Genomic DNA, 27,940 nt, shown 5'->3' on the forward strand with positions numbered 1-27,940 from the left:
GGTGAGGGAGCCATGGCCCAGGCTGCCCAGGGAGGGTGTGGAGGCTCCTTCTCAGGAGGTTTCCAAACCCACCTGGACACATTCCTGTGCCCCCTGAGCGAGGGGAACCTGCTTTAGCAGGGGCTTGGGCTGGAGCAGCTCTGCAGGGCCCTTCCCATCCCTACCATGCTGGGATTCTATTAATGTGTTGCTCCTGCCATTGTATTTTGGTTCTTTGGAAAGCCCCAAGTGTTGAATTTGGGCAATTATGTGGTGCCTCCTCCTTGAACGACACAACGTTGAGACACAAAGAGTGAACTGGAGAGATCTGGTCCATTCCCACACATTACGGCCAGTAAGAATAAGGAGTGCCGCTCTAGGAAGTTGCCACGACAATCTGCCTCGACCAGCAAAGCCCCAAACCCTGTGGCCTGTGGCTGTTCCAAGCAATCTGTGAAATCAGCTGTGAAATCAGATGGCTTCAGCACCTCGTAGGAGGGACAAGTTCCTCCACAACAACCTTTTGCCACCAATTCTCTCCATATTGGAGTCGTATTTGATGCCAAGTAGTAAAACAAATCCCTCCTTTGGAGCAAAAAACCAAATTCCACTTTTCTCTATTTATTCTGTATAAAAATCCATGTCACCAAACAGAGATGTGTTTTTTAACCAAGTACGACAGGCATGATCTGTCCCTATATGAAAACACCTATGTAGGCAAACACAATTACAGCAAGTTAGGCTTTAGGTTTTATTGAGTCGTTTTCCAGCAGGCTTATTCATCCGATTTCTATATAGTCACACAGCTGCCTGAGCTATTTCACCACAAACTGGCAATTTTTTCCATGCTGCAGTACCACTTTTAGTCCACAAAACTAAAATGTCAACAGCTGCTTTACTCAACCTTGAAAGCCCCTGTCTTGTTTGTACTTGCAATAGGTTCTACGCACAAAACCACAGGAACTATTTTGACAGTGATGCTTGACAGGCTTCATTTAAGAAGAAAAACATGTTTATTAATGATGTCTTCTTTAAAAAAACCCCGTATTTGTGGAGATTTCATCATCTGGATTTAGGCTTATAAAGCTAAAAACCACTAAAAATGGGCTGTTAATACTGGCACAAACGTCCTCGTCGATGGCATTTTCTTTATTCAGAAATAAATCGATGTTTCTTTATCCAGGTTGAGATTACTGAACAGAAACCTCATGGCAGGATTGTCATTCCATGCCATGAGAAAGGCTTTGGGCTTGCTCAGCTCATTCCCTGCAGAGTCATGTGGCAAAACCAGTTCTTACACTTTTTCCTTCAAGACATGCCAGTAGCTGGCTACCAAAACAGAGGAGGAGATTTCTTCTTTGGACCCTTTCCTATTTGCACACACAGCTGTAATGAAACGTTCCTCCAATGTAAAAATCATTTGTTATGAAATTATCTGACAGCAGTGGCCCAAGTGTCATTTGTGGGGAGACTTGGGAGAACCCATCCTGGAGGGATGCAGCTTCCTTCAGGGTGATCAGCTGGCACCAAGTACTGATCCCATTCATGCCTTTAACAGAGAGAGCGTGGGTTGAGAGGAGAGTTGGGAGGAGTTCAGCAACGAGATTTATCACATACCCGCCTGACCTGATCAATACACACAGAACATTACAAACTGTACCCTGAAACTTGTTTTTCACAACACAAATGTGACAATTAGATGTACTTTTGTATTAAAAGGGACGGTTAATGGTTATGGGCATCTATTGGACACAACTCTGTCTGAGCCTTAGCTGAAAAAAACCCCAAGGCAATTCACTGCATTATTTGGAACCATATTTGGAAGTTAATGAATCAAAAGTGAGCATAATTGTACCATCTCAACCTTGGATCAAAAAATAAAGGCTTTGTTTGGTTTTTACCTGATCTGGATTAGAGCTGCTACAGAGTGCTCAGCTTGTAAGTAATACTCTCTGAAGGGCTGCAGTAGGTGGGCTAGAGGGAATTCATCTGTTAAAACACAAACAGGGAAATCCTTCAGTAAATCAGAGAGACACCAGACTGTAGAAAGCCTCAGAAGCTTCTAATTTCCCAACTGATTTGCCACCCCCCAGCTGTAACTTGAACTCACTTCCCTAGATGATCCAATAAGGACCATTGCCATGTTTTGCACGTCTGCAGAGCTGGCAGAAGCACGTCAAGATCAACAAATCCTTTCCTGCCTCCATCCTCTAAATAAGGGGAACATATGGACACTGAACCTTTACAGATTACCTGAGTCACACTTATCAAATCACCAGATCGCTGGGTGCTGGGAGGCTTCAATCTATTCTGTTTGCTCTCACTTCAGCTTAATCCAAAACCTCTTCTTGCAAACCAAGATGAAACCAGCTCAAGATACACTGCAGTCTACACCAAAGAGCTAAGTACTTCCTCTCACATCACAGGTGTTAACAGCACATCATGCATATCCCACCTTTTCCCCAGACCAGAAATTACTCCAGTGGATGATTTTTCAGCTATTTTTGCACCTACATTTTAAACTCAGTGTCTATGAGACAGGGGTGTGGTGTGGAGAGATATTGTTAAGAATGACACACAGACTTTACCTGGGTCCCCAAACAGCTTGGAATCAATTTCGAGCTTCTGCTGTAGTAGTTTTTCCCGTTCCTTCTTCTGTTTCTTTTCCATTTCTCTCTTCCGTTCCTCCTCCTGTTCACCCTCCAACATAACTCTCAATGCTCTCTCCTCAGCTTCATAGAGCTCTGTGCGATCCTTCAGCAACGTTTTGAGACTCTCCACCTGGCTTTCAAATGCTTCATCTGCTGAGGGGGGTGGACAAACACCTGAACAGAGGCACAGAATGTTAAGGGTTGGAAGGAATCTCAAAAGATCATCCAGTGCCACCCCACTGCCAGAGCAGCACCACCTAGAGTAGGTCACACAGGAACTCATCCAGCTGGGTTTGAATGTCTCCAGAAGAGACTCCACACCCATCTGGGCAGCCCCTTCCAGTGCTCCCTCACCTCAACAGGGAAGAAGCTTTTCCTTGTATCTCTTTGGAACCTCTTCTGTTCCAGCTTGTACCCGTTGCCCCTTGTCCTGTCATTGGCCATCACTGAGCACAGCCTGGCTCCATCCTCCTCACACCCACCCATGGTGGATTTGTAACATGAATGAGGTCATCCCTCAGTCTCCTCTTCTCCAAGCTAAAGAGCCCCAGCTCCCTCAGCCTTTCGTCACAAGGGAGATGCTCCACTCCATCATCTGTGTGGCCCTGCACTAAACTCTCTCCAGCAGCTCCCTGTCCTTCTGGAACTGAGGGGCCCAGAACCGGACACAATATTCCAGATGTGGTCTCACAAGGGCAGAGCAGAAGGGAAGCAGAACCTCTCTCCACCTACTGCCCACACCCCTTCTAATCCACCCCAGGATGCCATTGGCCTTCTTGCTCACGAGGGCACATTGCTGGCTCATGCTCATCTGGCTGCCCACCAGGACCCCCAGGTCCCCTTCCCCTGTGCTACTCTCTAAGAGTTCATTCCCCACCCTGTGCTGGTACATAGGGTTATTCTTTCCCAGATGCAAGACTCTACACTAGCCCTTGTTGAATTCCATTAGATTTCTCTGCCCAGATCTTCAGTCTGTCCAGGTCTTGTTGAATGGCAGCACAGCCAATGGTGTGTTAGACACTCCCCTCAGTTTACTACTGTCAGCACAACCATTGTACTCAGGACTCTTTAGCTTTCTTGTAACAAAAATCACTAATAACCAGCTTTTTCAAGCTGCACCACGCCAGTCAGCACAGGGCACACACATCATCTTCTTTCCCATGTGCCAAACAATCAAAAAGTTTGGTAAATATGTCATCATTAACCTTTCCTGCCAGCAGCTTCTTTTCTCAGTTTCCGGAGCTTTTCTAAGGCGTGCAGGATGTCCACCATCCTCTTTGTGTCTGCTTGTTTCTTCCTCACCTCAGACAGGACACTGTCTGCTGCAGCCTTCAGTTCTCGTTCCTACAAAAGAAAGAAAAAAACCCAGATCTGTGAAATATCTCAGAGACAAGAATGAAACGGTAGTGACAAAAATCTCAGCGAAGCGCTTGAGATCAGAGTAACTCCCCAGTAACCGCCCCACAAGTGGCTCCCACATTCATTGAGCCTGATAATCTTTAACCACAGAAAGTTAGGAAAAGCTTTGAGGTTGCAAAGCCCAGAGGCTGCAAATGTGATTCACAAGAACAAGGGCAGCAGGTTAAGGTTTATGGTTACTGAAATGGCACTGAGCACAAGGTAGCTGTGAGCTCCGTGGGGCAGGCTGATAGCTTAAGAACGCAGAGGAGAGTTCAGAAACCACTTAACCCCCAACAGTCAAGGCCTGCAACATAAGTGTGGCAAAGCTGAAGTGTCCAGCAAGGATTTTAAGGAGGAAGCTGAGCTATGGGCCTTGGACACAGTGTCTCTATGTGAGCTGGTCCCATGCAGCACCCAGCTGGCACCTACTGAAGTGCAGGGGCTAATGCCGGGCGCCGGGCTGGCACGGCTCGCTGTGAGCCCGTTACCCACGGGTCTCCCTGGGCTCCCTCCCGATGCCCTGGGCGCAGGAGGCCCCGGGAAGCGGCGCTACAGCGGCTCACGCAGGGCCAGGCCGCTCGGAGCCGTACCCGGTTCTTCTCCTCCACCTCTTGGATGCACTTGGCCCTCCAATGGTCGATCTTGGCCTCCCGCTCGGCGGCCCGCGCCGCTTCCTCCTCCTTGGCCGCTTTGGCCTCTTGCTTCCTCCGCTGCAGCCGCAGCCTCCTCTTCCTCGCCCTCTCGACTTTCCTCCGCAGCGCCTCCCGGTAGCCGGGCTCCCTCAGCGGCCGCACGGCCTCCTGCAGCTCCCGCCGCGCCGCCTCCGCCTCGTCCCGCGCCCGGGCCCAGCCCGCCTCGTCGCCCTCGTCCTCCCGCCGCCGCAGGGCCCGGCACAGCGCTGCCAGCCGCGCCACCCGGCCCAGCGCCCGCACCGCCAGCTCCCGGGCGCTGCTGGGACAGGCGGCGGCGGGCGGCGGCGGCGGCGGGGGAGCGGCCCGGCGCCGGCCCAGGAACTGCGACAGCCACAGCTCGTCCTGTTGCCGCTGCGCCGCCGCCGCCTCCCCCTCCGCCCCCGGCCGCGGCGGGAACGGCGCGACCGCCGGGAAGAACGGGCCGGCGCTCGGCGGGAAGCGCGGCCCCGCGTCGCCCTCGGGCCCGGCCGGCGGCGGCAGCGGCGGCAGCAGGAAAGGCGGAGGCGCCGCCGCCCCCCCAACCGCGAAGGGCCCCGGGCGGGCGGCGGGGCCGGGGAAGGGGGCGGCAGGCGGCGCGAAGGGCCCAGCCGGCGGCGGGAAGGGCCGGAACGGCGGCGGCGGGAAGCGGCCGGCGAAAGGAGGCGGGTGCGCCATGTTGCGCCCTCAGCCCGCCGCCGCCCGCCCCACGGCGCCGCGTCCCACAGCGCCCCCTGGCGGCGGGGAGGACCGCGCCCCCTCACGGCCTTCGTCGACCCCAAAACGCCTCGAAAAGCCCCAAATGCGCATCGCAGTGAAAGCCGCTGGGGATGACGTCAGGGACGACAAGTCTCCACTGCTTGATTATTTGCTTTGTTTTATTCAAACGCCAGAGGTGAAGTACAAACTGTAGTTACATGGCATTTTGTTTCCTTAAAAACAGTTCTTGGTTACAGAATTCCAAACAACTTTCAAAACTAAGTTGTTGAAGAAGAGTTTTCACGTAAAAGGTTGGTTTTTCCACCCATTTAAAAAAGGACTGAAGGATTCATAAGTAAAAGCGGTTACATGGGTTTTTTTAATTCACTCTACAAAAAGGAAAGTGAGGATGCAGCTACAGATAGTTCACCAGAGATTCCCATTGCAAGGGGACTAAGCTGCTCCTAGAAATATTCTCAACTCCAAATGCAGATTTTTCTGAACCATTAAGTGAGTCACCTGAAAGAAAAAGAGTCATTTAACCTGAAATCCTGCGGGAAGTATCTGTTGCATCTGGCTACAGCTGCAGGTCGCACTGCTTCAAGGCAAGACCACAAGGACATCACATTTACATGACAAAACCAAACAAAAATAGGGTCAACGCACCTGCAGTATCCTTTCCTGACCTAAAACATCTACGAGACTGAAAAGAGCGATGAAAAGTTTTATCTGAACAGTGTAAATTCAAACTTTAGGCGGAAAAAAAAAGTAGGTTGGTAAAATATAAGTCCACATATCACCAAAGGACAAAGAAAAGTTGAAAGTAAGGATTTTTAATTCCCCAAATGAAATCAAAACCATACACAGGTCCTTTAGCGTTTGTGGGTTTTTTTATACAAAGGCTTTCCTAAAGGATTGAGTGAATTTTGGTGTGGAACAGATGAGGGAGGGTTGTGTTGCTGCGAGACTAAAACAACTCAAAGACGAACCCACGAGACGCAATAGTAGCATTTGGAGCTTATAACTTAAACAGCACTGTGTCATGGGAACGGTCACCACCCATTACAGCAAAAACCTTATGATACATTTAACTTCTTTCGTCTCTTAACATTATAAGATAGGTTGGGCAAATACCTGGCACCAAAAAATTGATGCATGAATAGTTAAACAAAATGTACTATAGTAGAACATTAAGAGTTAAAAACATGGATTGTGGACTTCTCGTCCAAATTCAGCTGGATCACCACCTCCTAGAAATCCTGTGTACCCTTCTGGGAAAATCAGCAAATTACAGGCTTCACCTCCTTTCACAGTATTCCAGGTGACTGAAACTTACTCCCAGTGGAGAGGTGAAGGAAAGGATATAATTCGAGATTGCATTCAAATCACTGTAACAAACTAGTGTCACATTTTTAGCAGAAATCTCCCAGCGGTGTCATAAAGTGTGGCCCAGTTTTCCCCAACCCCTGTGGCCAGGGGTTCCTTCCCCACCCGTGTAACAGGTCACTCCAGCACCCAGTAGCGTTCAAACACCAGCAGAAATCTAACACTGACCTGAGCATAACCCTTTGTGAGTCGCATGAGGAGCTAATTGTTTAATCACCCTCTGCTAATTAGTAATCTTGATTTCCCCTTTGTAGAGTAACATTATTGTCAAATCTAACTATTGGCAGCACCTAAGTTGCTGGTTTAGCTTCTACAAAGAGCAACCCAGGTGCTGCTGTGTTTGCTATAGGTTTTAATTGAACAAGTGGAATACACAATTCATCTCTGAAGTCCACACAACGTCCATCAAAGGAATCAATGTGATGTTGCAGTAAGATACACGATCTGATTTAGCTAATGAAGCTCCTCATCAGGTATCATAGCCGAGAGAGATCCAATGCCTGTAGGAGACAGCCCAGCGTGCTTTGTGCAGGCAGCATTTAATGGTGTGCAGCATCTGCTTGTCGAGGCCATCCTTCCTCCTCAACGCCAGAGTCGTATTCTTCTTCAGATGAATCTTTAGTTGGAGCCCTATAATTAAAATGGACTGATCAGACACTTTAGAAATGGAGAGAAAAAAAACCCACAACCCATGGAGACAGTTTCCATAGCTTCTGGTAAATGTGTCACCTGCACGGTGCCCCATCTGCCAGACCACCTTCTGACCTGCATAGCACCCTTGTCACGTTTACACTGCTACCAGTGTGCAGTCTCCTGACTGCATTCAACTGTAAAGTCAGTTGATTTCATTCATAAATGTTAAATCAAACAAGGGTGCTGGTGCTTTAATAAAAATCCCTTAAAGCCACCATCAGGGGAAAAGTGGTACTTCCCACCCCAGTCATTCCATGAGAGATGTTAAGGTGTGCTGAGCCAGCCTCCAGGCACACAGATGAGTAAAAACCACGTACTCAAAGAAGTTACCAGAGGTGGAAACCAAGCCAGAGTTTCTAAATTCCAGGCCTGTTTTTAATCTGACCCATCCCCTCTCACCTCCATCATTTCTTCACTAAAATTAAGATTCATTGCTTTTAAAACCCAGATTTGAGCAGTACCTTCAGCATTTCACCATGTCATGACCTTAATACAACATTAAATTGATTATTTAACAAGAGTTCAGCAAATCAGCAGATGTGCCTCTGTTGGCACAGAGCTCTCCACTGCTGCAAGAGAGGAGAAAACTGCAGCAGCCTGGACCTTGCATCACATAACCTAACCATCTCAGTGGGTGACGGTAGGAGGAGGAAGGAAAATGGTCCATTTCAGAAATTTCAGTACAGTCACGATTAGTTTTCAGATTGTTACTGTTAACTTATGATGCTTAGAATTTACTCTTATTTCTACAGGTACACACAAACGGCTTAAACATTACTTCACGTTTATTTTTCAATTTCTATTTAAAAACTAAAGCAATACAACCCCAAAGTCTCTAGTGCAGAATTCATCTGCTTACAGTACACAGAGAATTAGATCCTTTTCAGGTTGTGTGCATGGTTTTGTGTTTATACACTTGTTCCTACAGAACATCTGTCCAGCTGTGTTACTCAGCTGCTCTCATACATCTGTTACAGCTTTACCTAACGTATCCTGGCTCTTTTTTGCCTTCTACAACATCTTTGTCAACTTCCACACATACAATGTCAGAATTGGGCACTTCAAACATAGGCTCCAGCAACAGCTTTTCCTACAAGAAAACAGAAGAAAGAAACCATTTCTATGTGCTGCCTTCTATGGAACAATACGGCTAGGCATTTTTTTCAGAGCTAGAGGGTTTCTTGGAAGAGCCCTGAATACCCACAGTGTTAGACTTATTGTATCCACAGAAGACCCAGCACTAAGTGAGGTTTTGTCTGAAGATTGGCATGATTAGGTCTATACAGAATCACAGAATGGTAGGGGTTGGAAGGGACCTCTAGAGATCATCTAGTCCACCCCCTCTGCTAAAGTAGGTCCACTTAGATCAAGGGGCAAAAGAACATGTCCAAACAGCTCTTGAAAACCTCCAGAGAAGGAGCCTCCACACCCTCCCTGGGCAGCCTGGACCAGGGCTCCCTCAACAGTGAAAGAGTTTTTACTTATGTTTGAATGGAACTTTATGTGTTCCAGCTTCTTCCCATCACCCCTTGTCCTGTCACTGGATACAACAGAAAAAAGTGCTGCCCCAACCTCCTGACACCCACTATTTAGATATTTGTAAATATTAATGAGATCCCCCCTCAGTCTCCTCCAGACTGAACAGCCCCAGGTCTCACAGCCTCTCCTCATAAGGAAGATGCTCCGGTCCCCTGATCATCTTGGCAGCCCTGCGCTGGACTCTCTCCAGCACTTCCCTGTCCCTCTTGAGCTGGGGAGCCCAGAACGGGACACAGGACTCCAGATGACGCCTCACCAGGGCAAAGCAGAGGGGGAGGAGAGTCTCCCTGGACCTGCTGCCCACATACTTCTTGATGCCCCCAGGACTCCATTGGCCTTCTTGGCTTTTTCCTCACACATTTCTCACACATGCTCATAGCGTGTATGGGTCTAATTCAGTGATACACTGACTCAATATGAGACTTAATTTACTCACCATTATAGATCGAAGACCTCTTGCACCAGTTTTTCTGTCCAGGGCCAGTCTGGCTATAGCCTTCAATGCATCTTCAGTTACATTTAATTCACACTACAGAGAGAAAAATGGTATGTTTAGTCTTTTACTTCAACAGCAGACGTATTGCTGAACACAGACAGTAGTGATTTATTTGTTACAGACCTAAAGATTTAACACTGAAGCTACATACCTAAAGCTTCAGCTACATGTTGGTTTTGATTAATGTCACTCGTATCTGCTACATCCCTTTACCTACTGTAAGTACCTCTATAATACATGAAGTGGCTCTTGGAGCCCATTAGGCAAGGTCATGGATGTTCATTTGAACATTCAGATGAAGAGTGGCTCAACTGCTTCCAGATTACTTGCCCCACAAGGCCAGTTATGCAATCTAAACCAGTCAGGTTTCAATGACTTAGTTTACTTTTTTTTTCCCCAGAGTGGGAAGCTGCACGTGTAGGGGGAAGAAGTGATTTCAACTGCTTATTTTAGCTCACTTTAACACTGCGTTTCTAAACAAGAATACCAAAAAGTCACCAAATAAAGCTCTAACCTTGTCCATGCTGAAGAGGGCCTGGTACTGAGGGACCACAGCGTTCCGTGGCTCAGTAAGAATCCGGACGAGCGTCTTCTCATCCAGGCTGTGCAGAGGAACCACCACAGGCAGCCGCCCCACGAACTCGGGGATCATGCCAAACTCAATGAGATCTCTGGCTTCCACGTGGCGCAGCAAGCGATCCTTCTCCTCAATGTCTTCATGTGCATCAGATTCTCCACTTATATTAGCAAGATCAGCTGCTGCTGCAGCCCTTCTGCCTTTTCCCATATTAGATGGTGTCCCAAATCCTAGATACTGCAAAACAAACATTGCGCTTACAGAACTCATAGTTGAGTGTTCTTCATGTGACTGAATACGTCAGTACGTATTAAATTCAAACTCAAAAAGTTTCTTATGGTAGAATTAGACACCTTGCACACAGTCAGTTTCTGAATATCATTGAATTCCCTCAGTGAGGTATCAATATATCAAGCTTAAAAGCAGGTTTTTCTTAAAACAGAAGGTTACAAACAAGTCCTGGTAAGTTTATAAATACCAGCGACACTAAAAAGGGCCCTTCAGCTGCAAAGCAAATGCATACAAGAATGCTGGCATGAAAAACCACCTCAATTATCACAAACAGTAATCTGGATTTCAGTCACTCCTCTGTTAGAAACAGGGTGCAGAGAGCTGTAGCCAAAAGAACTCTGCCCCTAGACATTAATACACAGAACAATGAACTGCATGACTATGAATTTTAAGATTATGATACCTTTTAGTACCACTCGTTCAAATTGTCTGAGAGTCAACAGTAACCCTTTGCATATCACAGAAAACACTTTTTCTCAGTTTCATATTTGGTGCACTGCAACTGAAAGAAATCCTGTTACAAGTGCTAAAACTGTTTCATATATTCTGGTTTTGAGAAACACAGGACGTGACAATCATGTAAAAGTTTACCACTTCAGTATGGACAGCAAGCCCTCTACCAACAGCTTTCAACTTCCTCTGTTTCTTTTTTATTTGAATACGTCAAAAATGTCTCTGTGGAAGCAGAAACCACTGCAAGCTACTTAAGTCTACCAATATTAGGCTTGTTCTTTGCCAACTTTCTTAGGCTTGACCTGAGGTTCCCAGAAAACAGAGAGAAAACCACTGCTCTACAAACTTAGTGAATTTACAGATACAGCAAGACTTTTAGGGGACAGTATTGTAAACAGTAAGATATTTTATTTAAAATACAGTCTGATGCACTCACTTTTTCATTTTTCCTCCTGCTGATAATTCTGTCAAGACCATTAAAAGCACCAGAAGCTACGAAGAGGATGTTTGTTGTGTCAACCTGCACCGTTTCTCCACGTAGTTTACGAGAATTCTTTTCTGGAACATTTACTATTGTGCCTTCTAGTAATTTTAACAAGCCCTAAGAAGGAAAAAAAATAAATAAGCAATATAAAACTCCATTGTGTAGCATCATATAAAAAAAGGCAAACAATGCTGTGCTTATTTTCACAGATGTATTTACATCTTTTAATCCCTTATGTCTTTATAGGAACATTAAGTAAAGAAATCAGTTTTCTGTGTGACAAACAATCCCATTCACAGACAGACAAAAACCTCTCTACTGTGACTCCCATGCCCATTATGAGCTACACTAAGCAATGAGTTGCTTTAAGAGTTCTGTCAAAACAGAAAGTCTTATCTGTTCTTGCCTGCATGATGCAACTTGCTATCTGAATGCTGCATAGATGTTTTGCAATCAAAATGTTTCTATGAATTAGTCCTGAATTGCTTTTGAGATGATTTTCTTTGAATTAAGAAAGTGAAGAGGAAAGATGAGAGTTTCAAAGGATAATAATGGAGGAACTGAAGAACTAGGATTCCATACACTCCCTCACTATTTGACATATGATAGGATGCTATGTAGACTTGATGGCTTGTGAAGGAAAACAACACTCCATGGAAGTACTCACTTGTTGAACTCCTTCTCCTCCGACATCCCTTAACTGATGAATGCCAGGAACACTGCCAATCTTATCTACTTCATCCAGGAAAACAATTCCTGCAATTACAGAAAATGGATTTGAGGAAGACTCTACTTTTTTTACAAGAAGCAAGAACTTACACACAGAGGAAGATAGAATTTAGACAGCAGCAGTGTGTTCTACTTCCATACATACACTGTAAGATGTGCTTTGAGCTCTTCTCAGGTTTATTATTTCTGATTTAAAGTGTTGAGAAATTCAAGCACATGCCACAGGATTATAACTTACAGAGATACTAGTGGAGTTAAAGTTTAGAGCCCTTACAGATTAATATAGTCTATGAATGAACTTCAAAGTTACTGTAAAAGTTTACCTTGCTGAGCTTTTTCTACATTGTAGTTGGCATCCTGCAGGAGCTTTGCAATGACAGATTCTATGTCTTCACCAACATAACCAGCTTGAGTCAAGGTAGTACAGTCACAGATAGCAAAAGGTACATCGAGGCATTTAGCTAGAGTCTGAGCCAGCAGGGTTTTACCTGACAAAAAACAAAACCTGTACATTGTAACCACCATACGTTTCTGTACAGTACACAAGCCCAAGTATTTACCACAGCATCATCTGATGATCACACACCACTACTCTAATTATACATTTTGAATGATGCCAGCATATTCCCATACTCATACAAGAATATTTTCCAAGGCAGATAGTTTTCATAAACAGTGTTTTTTATGTTGGAAAGTTGTATTTCTGAATTAAACTAGCAGTACACATTTCAGGCAGCTTGAAGTCATACAGTACCACAAAATGTCACACAATATAAAAACCAGAATACATGTACTTGCATAGATTAAAGACTGAATAAATCAGCAGTCCTTTGCAGACACTCAGGGTGCAGGGCAAAGTCCAGTTGCTCCTGCTTTGAAGTTGGTGAGAAACAGAATCAAAACATTTAGTGAATGTTCTCCCAAATAGCCTGCAAAATGCTATCACTTCAGCACAAACACTTGCAGTTCTGAGGAACATACAAATATAAGTTCTCTTTTAAGCTCCCTGAAACTCATCTGTCCCAGAGGTGAGGCAACATTTTTTAACTGCAACAACTCCACTTGCCAACTAAAGCAGAGAAACTTTAAATGCATTTTAGTTCAGCTTAGTGAAAGGTGAACGTTAGAAAAATAAACCCCAAACAAAACAAACCCCCACATGACTAGACCTCCTTCCTTTTCAAGGCCATTTAGTTCAGCTTGTTACCATGGTACAAAAGCACAGTTTGGAATCCAAAGTTTAGATTTTTGTACACACAATTGGGGTAATCCCAGAAGAGGAAAATCACCCATTGATAATCAACTCCAAGACAAAATTTGACACCTATACACAAACATGCAGCTGTATACCTGATCCAGTTGGTCCAAGCAGCAAAATATTACTTTTTTCAAGTTTTATGTCATCGTTGGGTGAATCTAGTACTTCTCCTCCCCGTTTTTCCTGAGGTATCTGCTGGTTCATTTGTTGCTGCATCGATGCTCCTAAAGCATTCCCATGTGGACTGATTCCAGCAATCTGCAGTAGTTCTGAAGAGAACAGTAACAGCACTGTTTGAGCACTGACAAGGCCTATCATTACCTTAAACATACAAATAAAGCTTGATTCTATTGTTTTGTTCTGCAAATCTATAATTCTATCTATAGAGAAGTTTACAGACAGGACTGCAACAGAAATGTGGCACCATTATTACAAAACCAGAAGTTCCAACTGTATTCTTGCACAAGCATATAGCTGCATCCATGAAAAGAATTTCCAATGGTATAATGAGTTATCTACAAATAATCCTCTATGTTAACAAGAGAATTTTTCAGTCCTTATAAATTATCTCATTTTATCTGTACACTTTAATGTTTTTAAAACATGTGAGAAGAAATAAACCCAGACTGTTGACTGTGTGATGAAAAAGTACAAGAGCTGGTATATGGTAACAATCACAAAAGCAATGCATAGGTCAACTCTCAAGACTTAAAGACTGGTCTTAGGTTCAGCTGTTATTGGTTTTGTCTCTACACTTGGATATAGAGATTGTGTTGGATTTTCTTTTTCAGAGCACAAGTTTTTAATTGGCTTGTTTGAATTTTGAAGATTAAGAAAACTGGTTTGAAGAGGTGTAACTGGGATTACAGATTGATTTACATTTGACTAAGGAAGAAGTTCAAGAGTCAGTGAGAGCTTTAGTGGACTGAAAATATACATAACTGACATTATCTAGACAATACAGAAAAAAAGGCATTCTGAGGTTGAAGGTGACACTGCCTTTTAAGAGCACAAATATCCTGCAGAAAGCAGTTGCACAACTTCCTTTATTATCTCCCTCACAACATACTCTGTGTGACGTTACCAGCACAATCCCACCTCAGAGCTAAGTAAACAATAATTCCATTTCACTTGGCCTACTGAGAATAATTCTGACAGATCATTATATACCCAACTTCATAAAAGGTATTTTTACTATTTGCCTGCTTTCCACATGGAACTAGACTAGGCAAACCCTAGTCATCTCTGTTAGAAACACACTCAGTGTCAGCAATTAAAATTTACTTGCAGGAGAAAAGCAAACAGGATTTTACTCAGCATGTCATACTAGTGGTCACTACAGACTACATTAGCACAAGAGAGTAGATATTGCAGAGGAGGACATGAGGAGAGAGTGCACTTACTTGTAAATCTGTACTCATCCTCCCGTCTTCTGATTTCTAATTCTAAGAGAGAGGATGAAAACAGTAATAAAAAAATAAGTTTATAAAAGCTTATAAATTCTCCACCTCTTGCCCTCTTCTGAATAAATCTCATCACTGTGTATGAAATGTATTTCTAACAAGAAACCCCACATGAATTAGGCTTTTATTGCTGTCAAAATTAACCCAAACCCCAACTTGCATGCTTTTAAAATGACAGCAAGCTTTCTACTACTAAAACCAGTAACAATCTTTTACCTCTGATTATGTTTTCACTTTAAAATCACTTACAGAAGAGGAAAAAATGCAGTATTATATCTTTGTTTTGAAAAGGCTTCCTTAAACTCTCACATTTGTATCTGAGTGTTACAATGTAAGGTTTCACACATTTCAGAATAGTATCGATTATAAACCATCACTGCCAGGCCCTCTGTCTGTGCACCATTTTATCCTCCTGTGGAGAGTGAGGAACTTCTTGGTGCCAGGTTCACAACCACTCTCCTGTCAACACTAGAATAGTGCAACTAATGTTTCCCTCTCAGTTAACATACTTCATTATGTAAATTCAAACCCCAAAGATTTCTTTTTGCTTAGCACACTACTTTTTGCAAGACAGAACAAAACACCTTTAAAAAAAAAAACAAGAAAAAAATCAAGGTACACTCTCTAAATCAGAGACAGTAACTTAATCCTACTTCTAAAAATAAATTAGATCAACATAGCTACACACTTACTCAGCAGCAAAAGTACTGCCAAGAGTAACTCCATCTATACTTGCTAGGTATGGAACACCACCATGGTGACCACCAGATGCTGTACACAGCAGCCAGCAATGTTAGAAAGCCAGCTATTCATCAAGGTACCTATGCAAAATATTCTCTTTGTGATCTACATTGTTGCTTGCAGATTAAACAGCAGATCTTCTGTTAAGTAGTAAATGAGATTAGGTAGAAAGATTTGGAAGGCTCACTTTAGAAAGTTAAAGGAAGATACCTAATAACATGTGTCCATAAAAGTACTGAACATTTAATAGAGTAGGTAATAGCCACAGCACCATAAGCCTTCTGGATTACTACATCAATTAATCAAAGCAGCTCACATACAGTGAAAATTCTTTTAGCCCATTTCAATTACAGAACCTTGAGTGTTGAGGTAAAACCTCTCTCAAGTCTCTCAAGTTACAGCCCTGAAATGGTAAGTCTTATATGACCATAAAAAAACCAAACATCATACAAACCTCTTGGTGTTAAAGAGGTCTGCTTTTCAACTTCTGCTTGCTGTCTCAGGTTAGCTGGGATATTATTGTAGATTCTCTTGTAATGATTGTACACGGCAACTGAAAGCACCTTCTTGGCAAAACACTGACCAACAACGTATTTGTCGAGGTAGTTATAAATCTGAAAAATAACTCCATCTTAGTAATACTTCTAAATCACCTTGCAGCAGAAAAAAAGTTGTATATTGTGCCAAATATGCACTTTGGTCCAAACAAACCAGAGAAACAGAAACTCAGTATCTAAAATACAAAATATACTCCTGCTGATAAGTTTTACAAACACAGCGCTGACACAATCATATCTGTCTGTCATTTATCCCCAAATAACATTTAAAACCCATTTTCACCTTCACATAAATTTGGAAGAGGAAGAGAAATGTCAACAACATATAATATCTTACAAAAGGTCTATCCAGAAGCCATACACAGCTTCAGAAATCCTTACAGTCCACTAGGAACTCAGAAACAATGACCTCCCTTGCTATTTGCGAGAGGGAAACCAAATGACTTAAGATGGCTCACTGCCAAAAGCTAATCAATCACAGTTCTCACGGTCCATTTGACTCCAAAAGAGGTCAAATAAAAAGTTCACAGAATGAAGCTGTCGTGTAAAATATGAGGCTGTAGTAGAAAATAAAATATATTATGGGTGGTGAGGATTGAGGTGAGCCTCAGGATCACAAGGAGAGAATGAAGGTGCTGGACTTCAGTCACAAAGATGGAGAAAAACAAACCCAACTATTTTTACTGGATCTACTCTTTATCAGTGCTCTGCTGGGTCAAGGTAGCTCTCAAAAGTTTAATCTTGAGCTAATCATCTTTCTTGTTGCTCTGTCACAGCACATTGTTACACAACTAACAGAGATCAAGAAGTAAAGCATTTCAGTGTGCTGCAGTACAAGGAAGTGAAATTAAGAACTGTACCTTTTTCGGTGGAGGCGGCGGCTTCTGCTGGAATGCCAGTTTGACAGCTTCTGCTGCTGACTCAGGCTCTTTAATGATGCTCTTTTTTGTGTCTGCCTCTGACAGTACAACAAAAAAATGGTGACACTTCTCACACTTCACGAAACGGGTAGAAGCTGCAGAAAACAAAATTGTAAGAGGAATTGCTTAAGAGAGCATTCATTCAGCTCCACATGTTTGTCACCTGCAGGACAAGCACCTCTAAGACAGCACAGTCAACCCTGTGTTTCCACAACACTTCCCCTTCCTTCACCTTCAAAGATTTGAAAGCAATCTTTGGACTAGGAAATTTTACATAGAGGGAATAAATTTACCTGAAAAGTTGCAATGCAGGGCACCAACCAAACAAGGGATTAAAGAGCAAAAAGCTACTTTTACTTCATAGGTAGCACTACAATTAGAAGAGGAAATTTTGCATGCAAAAGAGATGAGGGCTTCTAGCTAGGTTGGAATTGTTCCTAACTTTCAAACCAGTAGGCAAAATACCCTTTTAGTTAGGGACAGACTACTCTAAAGTGCACAGAAGCAATCTGCAATGTCAAAGGCAGCAGGTTCAGGAAAGGACAGATGTAGTTAACTCCAGCTCTCTGCATCTCACTTGGCTGTGGAGGACTGTGGAGCACACCCGAGTCACCTAAGCCCAGGACAGTAGGGTCACACAAAGGGCTCATCCCAACATGAGGCAGCTGTGGTATGCAACAGATGATTAGGACTTTGATGCTTGGCAAGATCTTTTGCTTATTTATTTTAGCTATCAAGAATAGAACAAATTTCTTTCAAATTCCAGAAGCCAAACCCTCCTGCTGCTGACTTTGTGAACTAGGTCTCCAAAAATCACATTATCTGCAAAGACTGGCTTCAAAAGCTAGTGAACTAAAACTTGCTCTGCTCTGTTTTTTCCTCTGGAAAAGCAAAGTAGAAATAATCAAAACCAGACAATACAGGAGAAAAACTCTGTAATTCAAAATGGATCTTTTGTGATCCTATTACTGTGCTATTAAATGCAAATAATGTGCAACAGGAGTTATTTAAATATGTTAATAAATGTCTTAAATTAGAAGCAAAATCACATAAAAAACTCCAATGTCAAAGCTTGTGAAATCAAAAGAAGTTTTCAGAAAATGGCTTGAACACTGTAGTGTCAACTGATTTTAATAACAGCCTCTAGCACCAAACAAGCTGCTTATTTACAACTTCTTGTCATCTCCCATTGAGGTGGCCTGAACAAAAGAGGAGTGGCTGGGGTTTTTTATTATGACTGGATAAGTAAGACCAACAGGTTATTTTAAGAACATAACACATAACACTGTAACCATCACAGCTTTATGAACTCTACTCCAAAGAAATTTGTGTAACACCTGGAAAGTTCTCCTGGCAACCTTCTAAATTACTGTTACCTGTCTCATGGAATGCAATGGAGAACCACTTGTATGCCCTCCTCTTTCATAACTATTATTTAGCAACAATATTGTAGAGAACAAAACCCCAGATTTTCTCCCAATGCTCACTCAAAACACCTTTGATATTCTTAATGACTCCAGTGCTACGAGGCTGTTTGTTCTTCCTTAGCCAGTCCTAACAGTCAGCTTTATTAGGGTGGAATAGCCATGAGAATACTTGCCCCCTTTACAGATCCATACGAATGGTGATATTTTTCACTGAAAAAAAAATGTGTAGAGTACACTTTTATCAAGTACTCCAAGCAGCACAGAGGAAGGTTATTAGAGATCTTCCAAATTTTCAGCAAGACCAATAGGATCCATGGTTTCAGAGAAACTTTGACCTATGGGTGCCTTGAGGAGGAGAGTTGGTTATCAAAAGAGTGTTGTGAATCTGAACAGTTTCTGTCATCTACACAGCAATCTGAGAAAAAAAGGATCCACGTGAGTTTTAACAGGACCAAAAAAAAGAGAACTGAGAAGGTTTGCTCTGAAATGCAAGTAAACCAAGTTTAAGTACCGCTGCCTCCCTAAAGCAGGGCATTCCAAATTGCTGGTAACTTTGCTGTTCTTAAATACTGGCATGTCTTTCTATGTTCTTTCAGCAAACACATAAAAGCACAAGGAAGTGCCTGCACATTAAATTACCTCACCATCATGAAGATCTCTGAAAATATTTACAGTGTGGTAAAACACAAGTCAACTGCTGGGTTTGATTCAGGCAACACTACCCAAGAGGCTGCATTTGCAAACAGGTTTCTGAAGTCCCTAAGAGCTGACCTTGCCAAAGAGAAAGGCCAGGTTTTTACAACACATACAGGAAGTCAACACAATCAGAAAAACACTTGCAGGGTTGAGATAATGGGCTACTATTAAACAGCTATTACATAAAAGACATCAGGAAAAAGAGAGCAGAGAAGTTTCTTGCCTATTAAGTGTGGACAGTAACAGGGAAGTGTCTATTTGCAGGATGGGAGCCAACCTGACAGCTGTGAGGCAGAGACAGTAAAGTAGTACCTAGATAAAGTTTCTGATGCCAATCAGCTTTATGATGACTGGGTTTCACTCTACATCCAAGGCTCACATCTTGTCTCACTGATCACAAAACTCTCACAACCCGAAACAGTACAGAACTGCTGAGAAAGCATGTCAAAGCAAAATTCCTTTTGGTTTGAGTCATATTCTTCCTTAATTGTTAATTACTGGAATTGCCAAGCAAATCGTTGTGCAAGATTTGCAGATGCACAGTGAAACCCTGTTAAAAACAAATCCCACTGGATAACCAGCCTGTCCCACTGCCACTCAATGGCAATTAATTTACTAATAAATGTGGCTTATATTCAGTATTTTGCTTCCATTGTTCTTTCAAAATGACCGAAAAATCTAAATCAAATACTTTCCTTTGGTTTTAGATATTTTCTCAAGTTGGTTTCTTTTTTTTAAGCTACCAATTAATAGAAACTCGACAATTACTCTTCTCAAGATGAACCAAAAAGTCTGCTCTGCTCCATTATCTGCTGACATGGTGCTTACTTTGAACTGGTAACAGACTCTAAACATGCTCTAAAATCCTAAAGCTGTGGAGCAGAACATGCAAGGATGAGAGAAGCAGATACATTCAATTACTCACTAGCAGACTCCCTCACATTTTCCCTTTGAGGCTTCTCACAAATCTGACCAGCTGCAATGCTGTTTTCACATGTAGGAAGTGGGTTTCCAGTCCCAAGCTATTTTATCTGTGCCACTCTGATGCCATAGTTCAAGGGTAGTATCACTGCTTGTGAATTTGAGGCTGCATATACCAGGTATTTCCTCCCATAATGTTAGTATGACTGAATCCTCTTCCTAAGAAAGTTTTCAAGTAAGCTCGAAGATTCTGAGCAACACTGACATACTAAATCACATCTCTGCTTTCCAGGGATCCAGGGCGATTTTTCTGCTCTGAGGAATGGTATTTCCAGACAAAAGCACAGTAACAAGGGGAGCAAACACACCAGTGAGTTTCAAAATGACTCTGTTTACTTATGGATCATTTGATAAGGTAAATGAGGTTGAAAATCCTCCCACTGTTTTCAACCACACCTAGTCCAGAGAGAGGCCAACCCATCTAGCAACACACAGGGTTGGTATTTCTAGTTCTATCAACTAGTGCCAGATATTTCACAAAACCTTGTGGCCTATAGTTTGAAATTTAAAAAAACTTATTATTTTCAGCAAAAAAATTAAAAAGTGGCTGAAGACTGGTCCTTTAATGTAACCAAATATGTTGTTGTTATAGCCTTGTGATTCATATGTTTGATTAATTTTTATTCAAGAGTATCTTCTCTGAGAAGCAGCAAACAATAGCACATCTGCTCATTGTTTTCACCAACTCTGATATTCACAACTGTATAACAAGTTTATGCTGATCTTGTCTTAAGCTTCTTAGTGTACAAGTCTGATTATGACTTAATACTTTCTCCCTGATCTCCACATGCTACCATGGGCATTTGCCTCCTGATAACTGTTTTCTACACTGGTCTCATTAACACTGAAAATAGGAGAAATGTCTTCAAGTCTGCTAGAATCTAAAGCATTAACTGGCATTAGTTTTGTCTGTATTGCTGCTGGACACCAGGCCTCTGAGACATTTTGGACTTTCTATTTGGACTTTCCAGCCTCCTATATGGAACGTATTATGGATCTGACTTCATTATGGAAGGCCATTCTAGTAAGCCATCTATCATATATTAACTTCTCTGCTGGGTAAGCACTTTGGTTGTAGTAGGTGCAGGATTAAAGTTTTATTATTTAGTAAACAAAGGGCAGATATTACAAACATGCATCAATATATCTTCATTTCATGAACAGGAAGAAATATCAGGAGTTAAAATGGTATTGCTTATGTAAGCATCTCTTCCACTGTATAAAATGTAACTGTTCTAAAACTGCATATTCCCAGTCGCAGTCAAAGTTCTGCTACTGTATTCTACTCCACCACACATTATAGGGCATTCCAGAGAGACAATACACATGCCAACGTGGCCAAACTAAGCAGAAAAACTTTTGACACCATATAATTAGGTAAGCTAAATCAGAGCTATCAGGACCATATTAGATCACAAATACATTCACATCTGTGCCTATTTAAATATAAAGAGAGTATTCATTAAGACTTACACACAAAGGTCTCCACGTGTGTGCACAAGTCACCACACTTCGGGCATCGCAGCTGGTTCCCTCCTTTCCCAGAGCTTGACTTTTTACCACCTCCCTCACCGACAGACTTCTAAAAAGAGATTTGCAGCCAATTAGTCACAAGCAACAGAGCTGTCACATTAGGCACCTAAGGAGTGTGTTTATGGAATCCAGTAATGTGAATATGGCAATAGCTGAATGACAAAGTAACTACCATGGGGATTTTTTTAAAGGCTTTGTAAACTTAGAATACCACAGTATAAATGTTTCGAAGTGTGGGCACACCTGCATTTCCGAGGTCTGCCAGTTCTGGATGCCCACAGAAGCAGCATCCTGTATCTACGTTACAACTGCTTGACTGGGACTAGAACAGTAACAAGCTAAACTGTATCAAGAATGTTTAATAGTGTAATCTCAGTGTAATTTATTCTAAGCCCAGAGAAGAAAACAAATCATACTTATAGAACGAGTAATTTCATTATCTCAACTGTGTTGATTCTAAGGGTTTCTGAAGCCACAACTCTTCTGGCATCCTTGACAGATGGAGATATGCTGGCAGATGGCTGTAGGGCAGGTATGGCCTATAAAACAAGCATCTCAGAAATTGCTTGGAAATATTTTTTTACTTCTAAGGCAGAGCTCCCTGACAGAGACCTATTTGTCTTTTTCTGTGTTACAGTGCTTAGTGGTGTTTAAGGTTAACATTTTCTATCTATTCTACACCTTTGTACTTTGATTAATAATAAAAGTTATTTATTTTAGGAAACAGCAAATATATCTCCCCTTTTCTAAGGCAGCTCACTGGGTTTTTTTTAAACTTTGCCTACTCATTTCTCCCTGCAACTCTTCAAGGAAAAAAAAAAAAAGACTATTATAAACACTTTACCTTCCTAATTTTTTTATAGAAGTTTAATCTGAATCATCAGAACATACCTGTGTCATCTGGACAGTTGCTCAAATGCCACAACATGCCACGCTAAGGCAAAGTTATTGCCTGTGTACTGAAAATCTTATTTGCTGACTGAAGAGCGTTTTTATTCTCAGGTAATCATTTATCTGAAGAAGATGTTTATTAACTATAATAATAAGGACTAGGATGAAAATAGATTACCATTTAATAACAAGAACAAAGCTACTCTTCTCACAGACTTGTCTTACTTAACAAAACTACCAAATCAGCACTGAAAACATTTTCAAACATACCTACTTTAAAAAGCCTGCTTGGGAGTAGTGGGCTTTTGAAGGAGAATGGTTCTGATTACTACTCTTTCCTGAGATCCTGAAAACCTGTTGTGGATTTATAACATTCTACAAAGTTTCCAAGTGTCCCTTTAAGTGAGGCAAAAAGATTTATAAAACTGCAAAGACTGTTATGAAAGTTTGTGTGCTAACAAATTCACAACACAGTTCTTTCTTCACTGTCAGTTGCAGCAATTTGAAGGCTCACAAATGACAAGACTTAGTAAAGATTTCAAGAAGACTCTATTTTTCAGTAGGGAAAATACTAGAAACATTTAAGAAACATTTTGTATAAACTATTTAAAACCAAATGTGTGGATATTACCTTGCTTCCATCTCCAGAACCATCCTTGCTTGCACCATCCTTTGAAGCAAAATATGCTGGTGTTTCCGAAAAGTTTCTAAGAGGAATTCGTCTTAAAGAGCAAGTTTCAAAAGTCCCAAGCTTTCCTAGCACAGGAATGCGGGTACGACCACAAGTAATACCTAAAAAAAACCCAAAACATGGAAATTAAACACTGGAAATACTCTAGTTCTGATCCCAACGCCACCAAACCCCAGAATTTGTTTGCATTAAATGGAGCTCACAGGTTCCAGCATCAAAATGGAACTCTGAGCATCCAAATTTGAGTTGCTCAAAATAAATTATCTTCTATATTTTAACATTGATGTCATTAAAAGTTGCTCATATCCAAAAGTAATTCCAGGTTCTCAAACGTCAAACAATTGAGAGTCCCACTGTGTCATGAGACAGGGAACGTTCCAGTTATGAAATCAATCCTCAGAACGATAAATACAGCCAAATGTCAGCACTTATTGTGCAACAACTCAGCCCCTGAAGGAAAAGACAGACCTTTGAAGCCTCTGCTTATTACGCCAAAAATTCCCAAGGAACTGTCTCAGACTCACAGACAGCACGTCTGGATTTGGCTTTCACTCCTGAACTCTACTAAAAACCAATTTCCAGGAATCTGAGGTACTTGCTTGACAAAAAAAAAAAAACAAACAAAAAAAACCCCAAATCAATAGTTGTCCTGAGGAAAACTGAAAGGCAGTGTCATATTTGGCACACGCTGACAGACATGCACAAGGAAATTTGGCACAAGCTTAACTTTGTTGAAATAGTCTATTGCCAACATGATAAAAAAACCACCTCACTGAGAAACTAAACAGCCTTTTCCTCCTCTTGCAACAGCCGGCAGGATTACATTTCACAACTAGGTATGATGTGAATCAACATATGTTATGCTTGTGATTTCAACATAGACAGGAGCCTGGAATCCATCTCTCGGTTCTCTCTCTCATTTAAAGTGGCAAATATCTCATTTGCTCTCTGGTTTTGATAAGAGCTCTGACAGAAGAGCTACACAACAACACTGACAATCAAAAACTGGCTGATAATATATAGTTTTACTGTTAGAGACATGACAGAAACCTATAGAAACCCACAAAACCTCTTCTGAATAAATGAATAAAACCACTAAGAATGGCAAGAGGAATACAGCTCATCTGCTCTGAAAGTGAGAACAATGACAACAAGAAGTTGGAATCTGAGTTGAAAGAGGACATTCACCTTGCTACCATTAAGCGGAAAATAGAAAAATAAAAGAAGAAAATCACTCTGGATGAGCCTAAATTTAGCAGGAAAACTCACAGGCTTCTGCAAAGTCACAAACAAGAAGATGGTGTCAAATGAGATTTGAGGTTGTTCTATTAACTTACATGCTGCTTAAGATTCCTGAACTCAAAGATGATTTGCAACTATTTAAACATGACAGAAAATGCAATCTTTAAAACATCTGTTAACAGCATTACTCATCTGTAACTATGAGGGAGGAGGAGGAGTAATGCTCAATGTGCTTTCCAATTTTCAATTCCTCTGCTGAATGCCACTGCAACACAGCGAGACACTTTAGATTACACACAGGATAAACAGCAAAAAACCTCACAGTAAACTTAAAAACTACTGGCTCACTTTCACAAGCAGTTGTGTTCTTTCAGCTGAATCTGCAGAGAATTCTGTACCTGTGCCAATGCACTTGTCACTAGAGAATACGCTGTGGTAGACATTTACAATGCAAAAGCTGTTCTGCATTAATTCCCTGTCTCGGGGGCTTATTCCTCATAGATGGTTCCTTTACTGAGATTTGTCTTACCACTTTTAGAGGGAACTGAGAAAAGACTCCTTCACAAACTAAAAAAATCCTACCTACCTCATCTCCCCTGAACAAAAGTCCAAGTCACACAACTTCCCTGCAATACAGGGACATTCCACCTGCAGAGAAAGGATGTAGCACTAATACAGAAACTCTAACATTTTACCACTAAGCACTGCACGTGGACCAAAGACCAGCATTTTTAATCCAGAGTGCCCCTGTGACACAGAAAACACTGAAAACTGTAACTGGATGAACTATGAAACTCTGTACAGAGTCTTGAGTGCTGAGCTAGAAAGTGCCACGGTGCTGACTGTGCCCATCGATCGATGGAAACGAGGCAGTTCTGGAGCTTCACCTCCAGTATCAGACAAAAAGCTGGCAGCAGATGCAGGCTGGTCAGCAGCATTACACCCACACCATAATGCATGTGCTGCTGTTAAATTCACAATCACTGAAGTCTTAGGTGGCCAGACTTTTGGGAACATTAAATTCACCCTACTACATGTGCTGATCTCTAAAGGGTGGATGCAGGCTAAACAAGGAAAAACAAATCATGTTACTGCTCTATCAGCTCCTGGCTAAACACAAACAGACTTGTCCCTGTGTTTACTGTGAGGTCTGAGTGATTTTTCTTTTGACAAAACACCGTTGTACAATTAAACAATGAAGCAGTAAGAAAATTATCACAACTACTTTGTTGCATAAATAAACCCAGAGGCAGATTTTTTCAGGCAGAATCAACATTTGAGCTTAATGCCTGACAACTTCCACTGAATGCTCCAGATACTGATAAATGCTGAAAGCTGCAGCAGCTGGCTAGCACAGCTGTATTTGCAGCTGGCAGACAGGGCTTGGGGGCTTTTTTTAAACAATTAATTTGAAGGACATGTGCCTAACACAGGAATGTTGGTAGCAGCAAAGGCATCTATCCAGGGTGTTCGGATTAGTGTGTTAAAAAAGTGATGAAAGGTTCCTATACAAACTTATTAACCTTTAATTGATACTTGAGGGAAGAAATAATGACTTTTAGGCCAAGCTTCAAATATCTTGGATGAATGTGTGACAGGGAGATCGACAAAAAAGAAGCCTCTGTCCCACAAAACACTTGATGGGCCAAACTAAGTGCCACACACTCTGAACACTTCCAAGTTTGTACCATCCAGCAACAGCAAAGTACCTGGCAAAAGACATGATCTGTTACAATAAAAACGCACCAAAAAAACAGATTTAGTTATTTTTTTAAAGCACTTTTGTGGAAAGCTGTTGCACAAACAATCTCATTACTCTGCATCTGTCTTGTTTGTTCTTTTACACATCCCCTTCAAATCTTAGTTCTGACAGAAAACAAATCAAAATTCTGAAGTTAATTCGCAATGTTACTTGCTTTAAAGTATATTGTTTTGGTGGGTTTACATGAGGCTAGACAGAATACAGTTTAAAACTTTCAACACAGGTGACTTCAGAGTAAATGTAAAGTCAACTGCAGTGAGTTAAGTCACCCCTTGAGGGTAATAAGTCATCTGTGACTCATCAGGCTATTGCTGAGGGTACAATCGTTCAAAAAAACTGCTGCAAAGGTGGCAGCAGTAGGGATTTCAGCACATTTTGGGATCAATTTGCCTTTCATATAGGTGGTACATCAACCCTCACTACCCACAAGAGCATCATGAAAAGGATAAAAGTAGTAAAGAAGTAACAGCCTCCCTTCACTTCAACTTCCAGTAAGCAGTTTGCACATCCTCTCCCTTCTACTAAGTTGGGAAGAATTACTTTTTGCTACCTGGGCCCAAGTCTTTATTAGAAATATTTCAACCTTAAGTTGTAAAAAAGGCAGACTTCTAATCAGTCAGCTAATTAAGCTCGTTTATTAGCACTGCAGAGTAACACACACTGGATAACTGCTGCTGAAAAACAGTCCCGCTCAAATAAACTCTATTCTCGCGTTGCATTACCGAAAGATATTCCAGTAGTCTAATTTTCCAGCACCTCGCACCATGTACAACTGCCTTTAACCCTGAACACGCCACTGTCCGTCCCCTCACGCCGCCCAGGGTGACACCAGCAACAGATTAATAGAAGAAAAACAAGGAAAAAGGCCAAAGCAGCCACCCGTTGCCTAATCGAAGCCCTTATCACAGCGCTGCAGCACGGAACTCCCCAGGGCCGCCGTCGGGCGCAGGGAGGGCTCGTCTCCAGCCCCAGTGAGGGCCTCTGGAGCGCAGCTGTTTCCCGCTGACACCGCTCCGGCGGCGACCCGGCGGGCTCCGCTCCCGGGACCCCTCCCGCGGCCGCGCCGACAGCCGGAGGTAACGGGCTTTCCCGTCAGGGAGGCTGCGAGGAGCTAAAAGGGCCGCCGCGCTCCGAGCCCATGAAGGAGGGCCCATCCCCACCGGAGGCAGCGTCAGGCCAGGCCGCGGCCAGGAGAAGGAGGACAGCGGTTACCTCTCCGCGCGGAGGGCAGCGTAGAGCCCAGAAGGCGGGCGGCGGCGGCGCAGCTGTGGCAGGTGGACATGGTGCGGCCGCGGGCCCGGCTCGCTCCCCCCCCCCGCCACCGACTAGGCCTCGCTGCCGGCAGTACTCCGTGCCCCACCCGCGCCGTAAACACCCCCCTCCCCTTCCCCCGCCCGGCGCCGCACTGACGCCAGTGCGATACCGCCCGCCCGCCCCCTGCCGCGGCGGACTGCCGCTCCCAGCGAGCACCGCGCGGGGTACCGCGCCCACCACAGCCACAGCGCCCGCGCGGCGCCTCATGGGAAATGTAGTCCCATGGTGAGCTGAGCGCCGGTCCCGCCGCAGGGCGTCATGGGAAACGTAGTCCGACCCCTCAGGGACTCCCTCAGCGGCCCCTCAGCCGCCGCCGCGTTGTCTGTGGCGACTCCCGCCTTTGAATTACGCTTCCCACATACAACGCGAGAAAAGTAACTCCCCCGCACCCTAGAAATAACGCTTAGAAAAAGCCTTT

General features: G+C 42.9%; 2 protein-coding genes across 3 annotated transcripts; both read right to left on the reverse strand.

The window, feature by feature from the left end:
• Positions 1–973: 973 nt before the first annotated feature.
• Positions 974–5,386, reverse strand: PDCD7 (programmed cell death 7). Its single transcript, XM_061999013.1, has 5 exons — positions 4,622–5,386; positions 3,836–3,974; positions 2,568–2,804; positions 1,881–1,968; positions 974–1,528 (listed from the first exon to the last, which is right to left on the reverse strand). The coding sequence occupies exons 1-5, from the start codon at positions 5,375–5,377 to the stop codon at positions 1,411–1,413; spliced, it is 1,338 nt and encodes a 445-aa protein (XP_061854997.1). The 5' UTR covers positions 5,378–5,386; the 3' UTR covers positions 974–1,410.
• A 173-nt stretch (positions 5,387–5,559) lies between these two features.
• On the reverse strand, positions 5,560–27,558 carry CLPX (caseinolytic mitochondrial matrix peptidase chaperone subunit X). Of its 2 annotated transcripts, XM_061998995.1 has the most exons (14): positions 27,421–27,558; positions 23,145–23,305; positions 21,563–21,671; positions 16,926–17,080; positions 15,963–16,122; positions 14,708–14,749; positions 13,397–13,573; positions 12,370–12,534; positions 11,985–12,073; positions 11,270–11,434; positions 10,027–10,326; positions 9,453–9,545; positions 8,461–8,567; positions 5,560–7,414 (listed from the first exon to the last, which is right to left on the reverse strand). In XM_061998995.1, exons 1-14 carry the CDS (start codon positions 27,488–27,490, stop codon positions 7,324–7,326), a joined length of 1,884 nt encoding a protein of 627 aa, XP_061854979.1. In that variant the 5' UTR covers positions 27,491–27,558; the 3' UTR covers positions 5,560–7,323. The 2 variants fall into 2 exon arrangements, with proteins under 2 accessions (XP_061854979.1, XP_061854980.1); XM_061998996.1 differs by lacking the exon at positions 14,708–14,749.
• Between the last annotated feature and the right edge of the window lie 382 nt (positions 27,559–27,940).

The sequence above is a fragment of the Colius striatus genome, chromosome 7 (assembly GCF_028858725.1).
Source record: "Colius striatus isolate bColStr4 chromosome 7, bColStr4.1.hap1, whole genome shotgun sequence".
In the NCBI taxonomy this organism is placed as follows: Eukaryota; Metazoa; Chordata; class Aves; order Coliiformes; family Coliidae; genus Colius; species Colius striatus.